The sequence below is a fragment of the Psittacula echo genome (genome assembly GCF_963264785.1).
Source record: "Psittacula echo genome assembly, chromosome: 25".
Lineage (NCBI taxonomy): Eukaryota > Metazoa > Chordata > Aves > Psittaciformes > Psittacidae > Psittacula > Psittacula echo.
In genome coordinates, this window is record NC_137760.1 from 667,462 (window position 1) to 678,409 (window position 10,948).

A 10,948-nucleotide genomic window follows, 5' to 3' on the forward strand; every position below is an offset into this window, starting at 1 on the left:
CCCCCGGGCTGTTTAGACCCAGTCCCATGACACCAGGAGAGATGTGGAGCTCTTATCAGGCACTCAAGTCCCTGCTCTCTCCCAGGGCACAGGGCCAAGCAGAAGCCATGGGGCAGGATGTGAGGGACAGGGGCAGGACACGGGGCCATCACCCTCCAGCCCCAGCACAGAGGCACTGCTGGCGTACGAAGGAAACCTTTATTGAGTCCGAGGTAGCAGCGCGGGGGGGGGGCAGGGGCTGCCCCCCAAGAGGGAAGGTTGGGCAGCAGCTGGTGTCCACACCACGACAGCAATGGAGGCAAAGCTGAACACAGCACAGCCCAGGGGGGGAATGACACCCCCAAGCCCTGCCCCGGGGGGTAAGGACCAGCCCCAGTCCTTACTGAAGGAGGAATAACTGCCAGGGGACCTTAACAAGTCATAAAATGAAGAGAAGTGGCTTCCCATAACTGCTAATCTAAAGCTACAGTGCAGCAGGGGAGTCACAGCGGGGGCAGACGCTACCCCCCAGAAACTGAGCTCCAGGACAGGGCCATTAGAAAACAAACATAAAGATAACTTCAGTGACAACACAGGGCAGGACTGAAGCAGCCCCAGAGGTGACGATGGCCTCGGTGGGATGAGCCCCAAGCTCCCGGGACAGGGGCAGCAGCAGGAGGGGAGCGAGCACCGATGTCCTCACCCCTTGAGCACAGCGAACTTGAACACAGCCATGATGGCAGCGCTGATGAGCCCCGAGATGGGCACGGTGACGAACCAGGCCATGAAGATGTTGCGGAAGAGGTGCCAGTCCACGGCCTTCTTGGAGCGCAACCAGCCCACTGAGACCACCGAGCCCACCTGCACGGGGACAATGCTCAGCACTGCCCAGAGCCCAGGGACCATGTGGGGAGCCCCAAAGAGCCCAGTGAGGAGCTGCCACCCTGAGCAGGCCCAGGGCACTGCAGCACCCCTGTTCCCATGGCCACTTGGCAGAGCTCGGACCTCTATGAAAGGGGTTTTGTCCTTCCATCACCCCTCCAAGTGTCCCGGCACGCAGGGACTCCCCCCCAGGCTTGGGCAGCCGCTGCCACCCCACATTGAGATGCAAATGGCAGAGCCAGGAGCTGAAGGGCAGCCAGGTCCAGGACCTCCCACACAGCTCAGCCTGGTTAGTGCCAGGCTGGGGGGGGGGGAAGATGAGCTTGTCCCCAGCTGAAGCTGGCCCCCACCTACCTTGCAGTGGGTGGTGCTGATGGGGAGGCCAACATTGGAGGCAATCACCACCGTGAGGGCAGACGCCAGCTCGATGCTGAAGCCACTGCAAAGACACAAAGCACATGAGAAGCAGGGCACCGGTCACCCTTCACTGCCCAGCACCCAACAAGCTCCTCACTTGGCTCTCCAGACCCCCACAGTGAGCCCTCCAAAGGGTGCAGAGGGGGCAATTACAGGGCCATGCTCACCCCAACTCCACCATCCAAGCAGTGACACCCCCAAAAGAGAAGGGACAGGGCTTCAGGAGCAGGATGCAGCTTCAGGGCTCCCTGAGGCCTCCCCCTGCCTCATGGCAAGGCCTTACCTTGATGGTGTGATGGGTGTCAGGTCCTTCCCCATTGTCTGGATGACTCTCCTTCCCCAGACCCACAAGCCGATGCAAATCCCTGCACCCCCGTAGAGCAACAACCAGAACAACCAGATGGGAGTTGCCACTGTGGTAGCCACATCGTCCTTCCGATACACCAGGTAGAGTGTGACCAAGGGCCCTATGGCATTGCTGGAAGGGAAAGGAGATCTGGTGTAGAGGGCCAGAGGCTTGGGCCAGGAAGGGCATCAGCAACCCGCTGACCCAACTGACCTGACATCATTGCCACCGTGAGCGAAGGAGCCGAAGCAGGCTGTGAGGATCTGCAGGAACTGGAAGAGGAGGGACACCGCAGGCTTGTCCTGGTCCTGCAGCTCCTCCAGGGAGGCGCTGCTGCCCTTGCGGTCGCTGATGCCCATCTCTGCCTGGGCCGTGTTCAGGTCCACGTCAGCAGCCGGGTGGGCATCAGCCACCGCGTTGCAGTAGCTGGTGTAGCTGTCCATGCGGACCCTCTTCTTGGTGTCTGCCATGGGCCACGTCAGCTTCTCCATGTCCTCACTGTCCCTGGCACGGAGCGAGTCCAGGGGCATGCCACAGATGGCCATGGTGTAGGAGGTGTAGCTGTTGTTGCGCCGCAGCGGCTTGTCCCCTGAGTCCCCCATGCAGTCCCCCATCTTGGCCAAGTGCAGCTTATGCAGCAGCTCCTTGTAGAGACCCGAGTCCTTGTGCACGGTGTGGTACTGGTACTGCCCGCTGGAGCTCAGCTGGTGGCTCACAGCCTGGTTGAACTGGACGAGGTTCCCATTGGGCAGCCGCACAGCTCCTGACAAGGGACATGGCCTGGGCTGAGCACCCTGGGGTGGGGGGAGACCACCCAGCACCCCCATAGCACCCCCCAGCACTCACCGCTGTCGATGCTGGTCTCCTTCAGGTCAACGCTAGGGAGCTGCTCCTGCTCCGGGGCCTCCTCCAGGTCCCCCAGGTTGAAGGAGACCGTCCTCTCCTCTACCGGGGTGCGCTGGGGTGCAGCCAACCCTGCATCAGCAACAGGGCTCTTGGCATCACCCAGAGGCACCTTGGGCTCCTCCTGCTCCTCCTTGGGGCTGATGTTCTTCTCCATCAAGGGGCTCTCAGAAGGACTCGACTTGATTTCTCCTGTGAAGGGAGGCAGCTGCCATCAACCCCTTTTCCACCACTGCACCCAAGGAAAGGAGCCAGCCCATGGCCCTCGCCATGCACATTTATGGCGGCTAAATAAAATTTACAGCTTCTCCCCCATCCTGAACTTTGGAAGCCGTTGGGCAGTGGCACCTTGGCCCGGGCACAGCAGCCAAACAGTCACAAGCCAACTCATCGCCTATTTATAGACCCCCACCACCCACACGGGGTGTGGTAAGCACCATTATGGGGCTTTTATGCCCATTTTTCCTATGGCAGAGGCTCCTCTTTGTGCCATGTTTGTCCCATTCCGAGTTCCCGGCAGCCGTGGGATGCTCTGGACCCACTCCTGAGGTGGCTGCGACCCCTGGAGCCAATGGGAAGGTACCCAGGAGAACCTGGCTCTGCCAGCCCATCAGCTCCAGCCAGCCCGGGCTCCTCTCCAGCTCCCACTGGTGGGTGACAAACCCAAACAGGAGCCAGTCCCCACCTCCCGAGGGCAGCCTGGTTTCCTGTCCCACTGGAAAAGCCAAACTACAACACCAAGCCCTGGAAACTGAGGCTGTTCCTCCCCCTCTACCGGGAAAAAGCATGTTTTTCTCCAGGTGAAAACATGAGGTCAGCTCCTTCGTACAACAACAAAAATCACCTCCTGGTCACAAACATGACCGGTACCCAGAATGTTTGCTTGCTGCAAGGGCTGGGCTGTGGCCTCCAGCCCCTCAGCCTGGCATCAAGCCCCTGCAGTGATGCTCTCCTTGCAGGTAAGACAAAGCTCAAACAGCTGGAAGATTGTCAAGGGCTACCATAAAGCTGTCAGTCACACCCCAGTTACACCAGTCTGACAAGGAGACTGGTTATCCCTCATCTCCAGCACCTCGGGTCCCGCAGCCTGCATGCGACATTTATATGCAAGACCACACACGACTCCAGGATTGCTGCTGGCGCTTCCAGGAGGCAGAGCTGGGGACTGACTGCTCTTTTGGATGCCTTTCAATTGATGTTTTTGCTCCAGGGAAAGGATTTCATCAGCTTACACAGCTTTAAACTTGTGATCTGCATCTGCCAGGCCAAAGATTGATCAGCAGGTACAGGGAGGATTAAAGGTTACACTGGTTAGCAGGCAGGTTGTTCTCCTGCCTTCTTCTCTCCTGTATTAAAGGGCAATCAAGCTGTTTGGTATCTGCTGCCATCCTGCATAGTCAAGGGGAGAAGCCAGCAGCCAGGTACCAGCACAACAGCTCCTGTGAGGGGTCTCGGGAAGCAGCAGGGCCCAGCTTCATGAGATGTGCCCCAGTGACTCAGAGCTTGCAGAGCAGCTTAAGCGATAACCGAAGCTGAGGAGCCCCTGCTAATAACAGCCCTGCAGCTAATGAGATCTCCCGCTGGGAAAAGAAGTTGGTTAGTCTGATTGTGCCCTTCCCCAAGAGATTGCAAAGAGAGAGGTGTTACTTACGTTCAATTTTCTTCTTCATTCTCGGACAGACAAAGAACCAGACGACGAGAGCACAGACAACAGCACTCCCCGCCGAAATTAGGAGGATACCCCACAGAGGAAGTTTGTCAAAGCCCGGCACTAGGAAATAAAACAACGGATCTTTGAAAACCTCCAGGCAAAAGCCTCCTCCACATATGACTTTGCTCCTCCCAACAAAGGGACTTCATCACCTGCAACGTCCCTGAGCTAATTCACCTGCTAGGGAGAAACACTGTTGGAATGCCAGCACTAAACCAACACAGAAACCCCCCTCCGGTTACAATCTCCCCCCCCCTCCACAAGCTCATCTATCACATGTGCAGACACTTTCCCTCCCTCTCCTGCAGCCAAACGCAGCTGGGGGCTGGTGTGTGCCCAGAGGCTCCTCACAGCCCTTGTCTCCTCCCTTGCTGCAATGTCAAAGCACCCGTGTGGCTGCTGCAGCGCCTGCACCGCATCCCTGGCGGGGGGGGGGGAACACGACACATGGACAGGCAGGACCAGGGCTGCTCCCCCCAGAGCCCCAGGGCACTGCCTGCTGTGGGGGGGAAGTCTCCTGCTCCCAGGAGCTTGAGCAGAGGCAGCCAAGGTGCTGGGTGACCCACTTAGAAGAGCTCTCACATGCGGCGTGACTTTTCGCAGCGCTTTGGCACTCCACAGCCCACTGCAGCCCCTGGGTGCCTGTGACCACCCAGCTCCTGCAGGCAATCACTCACTGCTCCGCTGCCAGCACATCACTGCTGTACCCACGCTCCTGGCTCTCTGCTTGCACCAGCCCCTGCGCTGGAGCAGCACTGAGCTCACCCAGCCCTCCTGCAGCTGAACTGAGGATAAACATGCACCCACCTCCCGGGTGCAAGTGATAACGCGATGTCAGGGCAGCAGCACTGCCCTCAGCAGCTCCCCAGGCTGGGAAGCCGAGGGAAGGGAAGCTGACATCCCTGCTTTTCAGCCACTGTTTACAGAGACTGGGCGCCCGCTGCCCTCACCCCACCTCCAGCGGCTCCTCCGCAACAGGAAACGCAGGTTCAGACCAACAACAGCTTGTGCCAAGACACCCCGGCGACGGAGGTTACGGAGCCTCCAGCTCCACAAGCAAAGCCACCTTCCCCTGCCAAGCCCTGTCCTATGCCTGCCCACATCCTGTCCCCTACAACATAACAGCCAAACAAGCATTGCAATTTGGCTTTTCAAACTGCAGCACAAACTCGTCTTCTTGGTACAGGTGACAGCTCCTCTCACCAGGGATAACGAGTTTGCTCATAGGACAGCAGGAGCAGGAGGTGCAGCCCCCATCTCTACTCCTATAACCTTGCTACTGGCAGCCTGAGGGGTCTCTCCAGCAGCAGGCAGGTAACTGAGTTTTAGCACAGGTAAAAGAAGGGAAGGGGAAAGGTCCTGTTATGTGCCATGCCTGGGAAGTCTAAGGAGAAATGTCTGGAGGGGTTTAGTTTGAGCAGGCCTCTTTGGTTGGGCAACTATCTAGCCCAGAACTCAGCGCACGCTAGCCTGCAGCCTTCCGAAACCGGCACAGGCCAGCCGCCTTCTAGGAGATTTCAGCCCTGTAAAGCAAAAAAGGGGTAAATCGTGCATTTAATGGAGGCTTTGTAACAGGTTCATAAATTCAGGTGCAAGCGTTCTGACGGGTACTTACAAGGGGCACCAGTATACATGACGAAGAAGAGATTGACCCCCACAGTACAGGCGTAGAAGACAGGCAAAGCTCGCAAGCCGTTGGGAACAGGATCAGCCTGCAAAACACAGAGCACTGCTGCAGAAAGCTGGACCTTGAGGGCTGCCCAGCAGCCAAGAAGCAGCCCCTTCCCCAAAAGGGAGTTGTTGCCTTGGGTCAGCTGCTGACAGCAGCTCCAAACACCAGGCTTCCGCTCTCAACAGCTCCTCAGGAGTCACCCATGGAGCTGTCACTGTCAGCAATGAGGTGATCCAGGGCAGGACCAGCCGAGCACCCCAAATCAAGGCTTTTACCTAAGCCCAGCTGACTTGGACAAAATAAAAGCTCCTCATTACTCACAAAGCAGCTTATTTGGGCACATACCTGCAAGGAGAGGCCCTCACCCGAGCAGCAGGAGCACTTAATCTCTGCTGCTGCCCAGCAATCAGAGTCTAGTGCTGGTACAAACACACTGAGCCTTTCTGAATGCCAAACAGGAGGGAGCAACTGGACTATTCAGCTCCAGAACGAAGCGTGACGGGGCCAGCCCGGCTTGGAAAGGCCAGTTACACAAAGGGACTCTGACAGCAGCGATTCTGAATTGTTTTACAAGGGCTGCCAGGTAAGGATCAGCAGCGATAAGATCTTAACATCTCTGGGGTTAGAAATAGAGCCAAGACCTAAAATAATGTCAGTTAACCTCAAGCATGCAGAACAAAACACTGGAACTCCTCTGGATATCCCTGCTCTGCACTGGCAGCATCCTGCACTCCAGGACCATCACCATCTCAAATATGAGGTCTAAAGCTGCCACCTTCATTTCAAGCACTTTTGGGTGCCCAATTCCTCCACCTGGGCTTTCAGACACTCCCAGCAGTAGGGGCTTGTTCCCAGAACCTGCACCTCACTTTACCTGGGGCACCAGGTGGGCAGAACACCCAGTTCCCACATTCTGGCCATTCTGGCTTCACAAAAGCTGCTGCCATTGCCTTTGTCTGCAGCCTGACACAAGAGGAGGTGCAGCCCTGCACCAGGACTTAGGAAAAGCCTGAGGAGCAGCTCTGACCTTCCCAGCTCCGGGTTACTTCACCACTTGGAAACCACAGGAGATGCCTGGCCCAGATGTTTTAGAGGAGGTGAAGTGGCACATCCTCACCCCCCCACGCCCTGCTTTGTGGAACAGCTACAGATCTCATTCTTCCATCCCTTTGGCTCCTCTAAAGGGCTCACCCAAGTGCCAGCACAAGGGTGGATGGGCCTGGAGAAGTTCTGGGGCACAAAACCCAACTGGCAGAGAAGGGAGCATCTGTGAGCCCCAAGGTGACAGAAAACGGGTGAACAGCCCTTACCTTAAGAAGGATGAACCTCTGGACGAGGAAGAACAGGACAGCAGACATGATGCCTGAGAGGAGGGGAGAGATGAACCAGGACAACACTAGGAGAGAAGAGGCAGGATCAGCATCCTGCTGCCAGGAGGGGAGCCAGGAGTGCATGTGGTGGCCACATGAGCCAGGCTTACCAATCTTTAGCAGCTCAGACCACCTGACACCTTCTTGCCCTTTGGCCACCAGCGAAAAGCCGATGGTTGCCCCAACAATACAGTGGGTACCAGAGACGGGCAGCTTCAAGAATGAAGCCACAAGCTGCCACACAGCAGATCCTGGAGAAGAAGGAGAACCTGGTGAGACAGCCTCCCCTGGACACCCCAGTGCCCCCACCTCAACCCCTGTTCCTCACCAAACATGGCACTGATCGAACCCGCCATCAGCAGCTGCTGCTGCGTGGAGTTGTACATGTTCACATCGATCAGCCCCTTCCGGATGGTCTCGCTGACTTTGGCCCCCAGGAGGACAGCGCCCACAGTCTCAAAGATGCTGGCCAGGACACAGGCCTGCCGCAGGGTCACCACCCCCGAGCCCACTGCCGTGCCGAAGGAGTTGGCCACATCATTGGCGCCGACAGAGAAGGCAAGGACAAAGGCGATGATGAAGCCCAAAATCAGCATCCAGAGCAAGTCCTCCATGGGCGCGGGGAGCACGGCGGGGGTCGGGTCCACGGCTCAGGCAGGGGGTTAATAAATTAGGTGGGAAGTTCAATAGGGGTTCAGCGGCCGCTATAGGGCGCGAGGGGGCTCTACCGTCCTACGGCCCCGCCGGCCGCAGGGGCCCGTGCACAGCGCCATGGCCTGCGCTTCTTCTCATCCTGCGGGAGAGACGGGGATCAGCACTGGGGGGGGGCGAAAGCACCGGATAACGGCCCTTCCCGCGCGCGCAACCGCCCGCTCCCGCCGCCATGTGCCCGCCCCGCTCCAGCACAGCCCAGAGCCTGCCCGCCGGGCCCGAGGCCGCCACTCACCGACAGGGCCGGGCCGGGCAGCCCCGCGCTCTGGTGCTCACCGGTCCGGTCCGGTCCGACCGGGTGCCCCCGCTCCGCCCCCAACTGCCGCCGCTGCCGCTGCCGCCGCTTTAAGCACCTCCCCCCCGCCCCAGGTGACCACGCCAAGCCCCCTCCTCTGACGTTCCGCGCGTCCCGCGGCGCCCATTGGCCAACTCGCCCCAGGGGAGGAGCGAGGCCACGCCGCCATTGGGCAGCGCCGAGAGCAGGGCCCCGCCCCCGTCCCTCCCCGCCCCGCCGCGACCGCGCGCGGACAGCGCGCCCCGGCACCACGTGCGCGTCCAGCGGCAGCCCGGCCCCGAACGGAACGGAACGGCATTGAGCGGCACCGTGTGGGCCTGCCCCCGCCCTGGCCGGCTCCGAGCGCGGCCTGGGCCCAGCGCAGCTCGGGTGCGGCACCGGGTCGGGCAGTACCAAGTCGCAGAGCACCGGCCCTTGGGCCAGTTGGTCCCGTTTGGTTCGTGGGTACCCGCAGCACCCCCCTTCCCCCCCCCCCCCAGCGTGGGCAGCACGACCCGGGGCACACACACGCACACCCGTGCACACGCCAGTGCCCGTTTCCGCCTCGGTGTGACCGTTGGCCGGCAGGAACCGCGGCTCATCGGGCAGAGCCACACCGGAGTATCCGGCCGCCGCACGGGTCAGCGCTCGGGGCCGCCCGTGACGTGGGCCCCCAGGGGGAAGCGGCCGGGATGCTCCGGCCCCGCTGTTCCCGCGTCACCGGCCAGAGTCCGTTCTGTGTCCCTGAGGGCCCCGTGTCCCTGGCCATGTGCGATGCTGGGCGCAGGGGCTGCGGCGTGAGGCTGGGGGGAAGCCGAGGGGGGAGCATGCCCAGAGCCTGGGGTTCCATTGTCCCTCTGAGCCCCCAAGACAGAAACAGGGGGTAGCCTCGTGCCCTGTCCCCTCCCCACATCCCGGTCACCACGGGGTGGCTCCATCTGCTCATGGTGGTGAGGCAGATTCCCCTCGATGAAGCTGGAAGTGCCCATGGCCTGGGCCCTCCGGTCCATCCCCTTGTACCCACAAAGCTGGAGGGGACCCGGGTGTGCCTGCACCCCTGCGGGGCAGAGGTGGCCAGGGGCAGCTCTGAATACATGGGGTGCTGCTCTGAACTTGTGGGGTGCAGCACTGAGCATGTGGGGAGCAGCCTCACTTGCATGGGGTGCACAGGGTGATGCAGGCAGGGTGCTTCCTGAGCCACCGCCAGGTGACATGTGGGGCCCAGCAGGAATCAGCAGCGTTGGCTCTTGGAGGAGCTGGATCCAAGTCAGCTTTGACCGGTCCTGGTGACTGGGAGAGCTTCCTGAGGACTGGAGAGAAGCAAAACACCACTCCTATCTTCAGGGAAGACAATAATGAAGACCTGGAAACCATTTCCACGTGCATGAAGAACAAGAAGCTGATGGGGAACAGTCAGCATGGGCTGCCAAAGTGGAAATGGAGCTTCACCAGTTCTGCAGTGAGGTGACTGGCTTGGCGGCCAAGCAGAGGGTGTTCTGTACCTGCCTCTCAGTACAACTGCCAGATGTAGCATTCTCTCAGACCAACCAGAGGAGCATGGTTAGCTGCGTCACAGTGAGCTGGACCGAAACCCAGCTGAGTGTCCGGGCCGGAGCATGGGGATCATGGCACAAAGTCCATGGAGGCTGGTGGCTCGTGGTCTGCCCCGGGGTGGATGCAGACACCAGTCCTGTTCAACGTCATCAAGAAGGACCTGGGCACGGGGTGGATGCACTCCAGCAGCACTGCAGGTGATGGAGCAGGAGGAGCTGGATGGACCTTGGCACCCTGGATGGGCAGAGCCCTGTGAGTGTCATACAGAGAGAGAATGGAGCAGATGGAGCCAGACTCCTCTTGGTTGTTCTCACAGGCAGGACAAGAGGCAAGAGGTACAGATTTAAACCACCGGAACAGAAAACACCTTCCACTAGGGCAGGTTACTCCAAGCCCCTGTGTCCAACCTGGCCTTGAACACTGCCAGGGATGGGGCAGCCACAGCTTCTCTGGGCACCCTGTGCCAGCGCCTCAGCACCCTCCCAGGGAAGAGCTTCTGCCTAAGAGCTCATCTCAGTCTCCCCTCTGGCAGGTTAAAGCCGTTCCCCTTGGCCTGTCCCTACAGGCCCTTGTCCAAAGCTCCTCTCCAGGTTTCCTGCAGCTCCTTTAAGTATTTTAAAGTCCTGGAGTCTTGGAGCAGAGCTGCCCAAAAGGGAACAGGGCTCCCAGAGCTGCTGAGCTGAGCTGCTCTGCACTGGTGCTCCCAGCCCCAGCACTGGCTTTGACCTGGAGGTCTCTGAAGGTGTCCTGTGGCAAGAGGGAGAAGATACCAGAAGCTTTCCCCATGTCCGACAGAGCCAATGCAGCTGCTCTGGGATGGACTTGCCGCTGGCCAAGGCTGAGCCCATCAGTGATGGTGGTGGTGCCTCTGGGACAATGTATTTAAGAAGGGATATAAACTGCTGGGAAGGAGGAGTGAGAACATGTGAGAGAACAGCAGTCCCCGAGGTCTGTGTAGAGGAAGATAGGAGGTGCTCGAGGTGCTGGGGCAGGGATTCCCCTGCAGCCCATGGAGGTCCATCCCATTCATCAGGGATGAAGATGAGCTTGGGAAGAAGGGAGGGGTGGGAGGAAGGTGTTTTAGACTGGTTCCTGTTTCTCGTTATCCTGATCCATCATTAATTGGCAA

General features: G+C 59.5%; 1 protein-coding gene across 2 annotated transcripts; it reads right to left on the bottom strand.

The window, feature by feature from the left end:
- Nucleotides 1-179: 179 nt before the first annotated feature.
- On the bottom strand, nt 180-8,328 carry SLC20A1 (solute carrier family 20 member 1). Of its 2 annotated transcripts, none has more exons than XM_080634334.1 (11): nt 8,227-8,328; nt 7,609-8,073; nt 7,391-7,531; nt 7,221-7,273; nt 5,854-5,950; nt 4,179-4,298; nt 2,471-2,719; nt 1,838-2,387; nt 1,562-1,756; nt 1,216-1,300; nt 180-840 (listed from the first exon to the last, which is right to left on the bottom strand). In XM_080634334.1, the coding sequence occupies exons 2-11, from the start codon at nt 7,892-7,894 to the stop codon at nt 679-681; spliced, it is 1,938 nt and encodes a 645-aa protein (XP_080490460.1). In that variant the 5' UTR covers nt 7,895-8,073; nt 8,227-8,328; the 3' UTR covers nt 180-678. The 2 variants fall into 2 exon arrangements, with proteins under 2 accessions (XP_080490460.1, XP_080490459.1); XM_080634333.1 differs by having other exon boundaries at nt 7,221-7,306.
- Nucleotides 8,329-10,948: the final 2,620 nt, after the last annotated feature.

Bases quoted from the DNA above. Each gene is read 5' to 3' on its own strand.
- SLC20A1 (XM_080634333.1), bottom strand. From the start codon at position 7,894: ATGGAGGACTTGCTCTGGATGCTGATTTTGGGCTTCATCATCGCCTTT. The intron at 7,532-7,608 runs GTGAGGAACAGG...CTTCTTCTCCAG, and splicing joins TTCGATCAGTGCCATGTTTG to GATCTGCTGTGTGGCAGCTT. The intron at 1,301-1,561 runs GTAAGGCCTTGC...GTGTCTTTGCAG, and splicing joins ACACCCATCACACCATCAAG to TGGCTTCAGCATCGAGCTGG.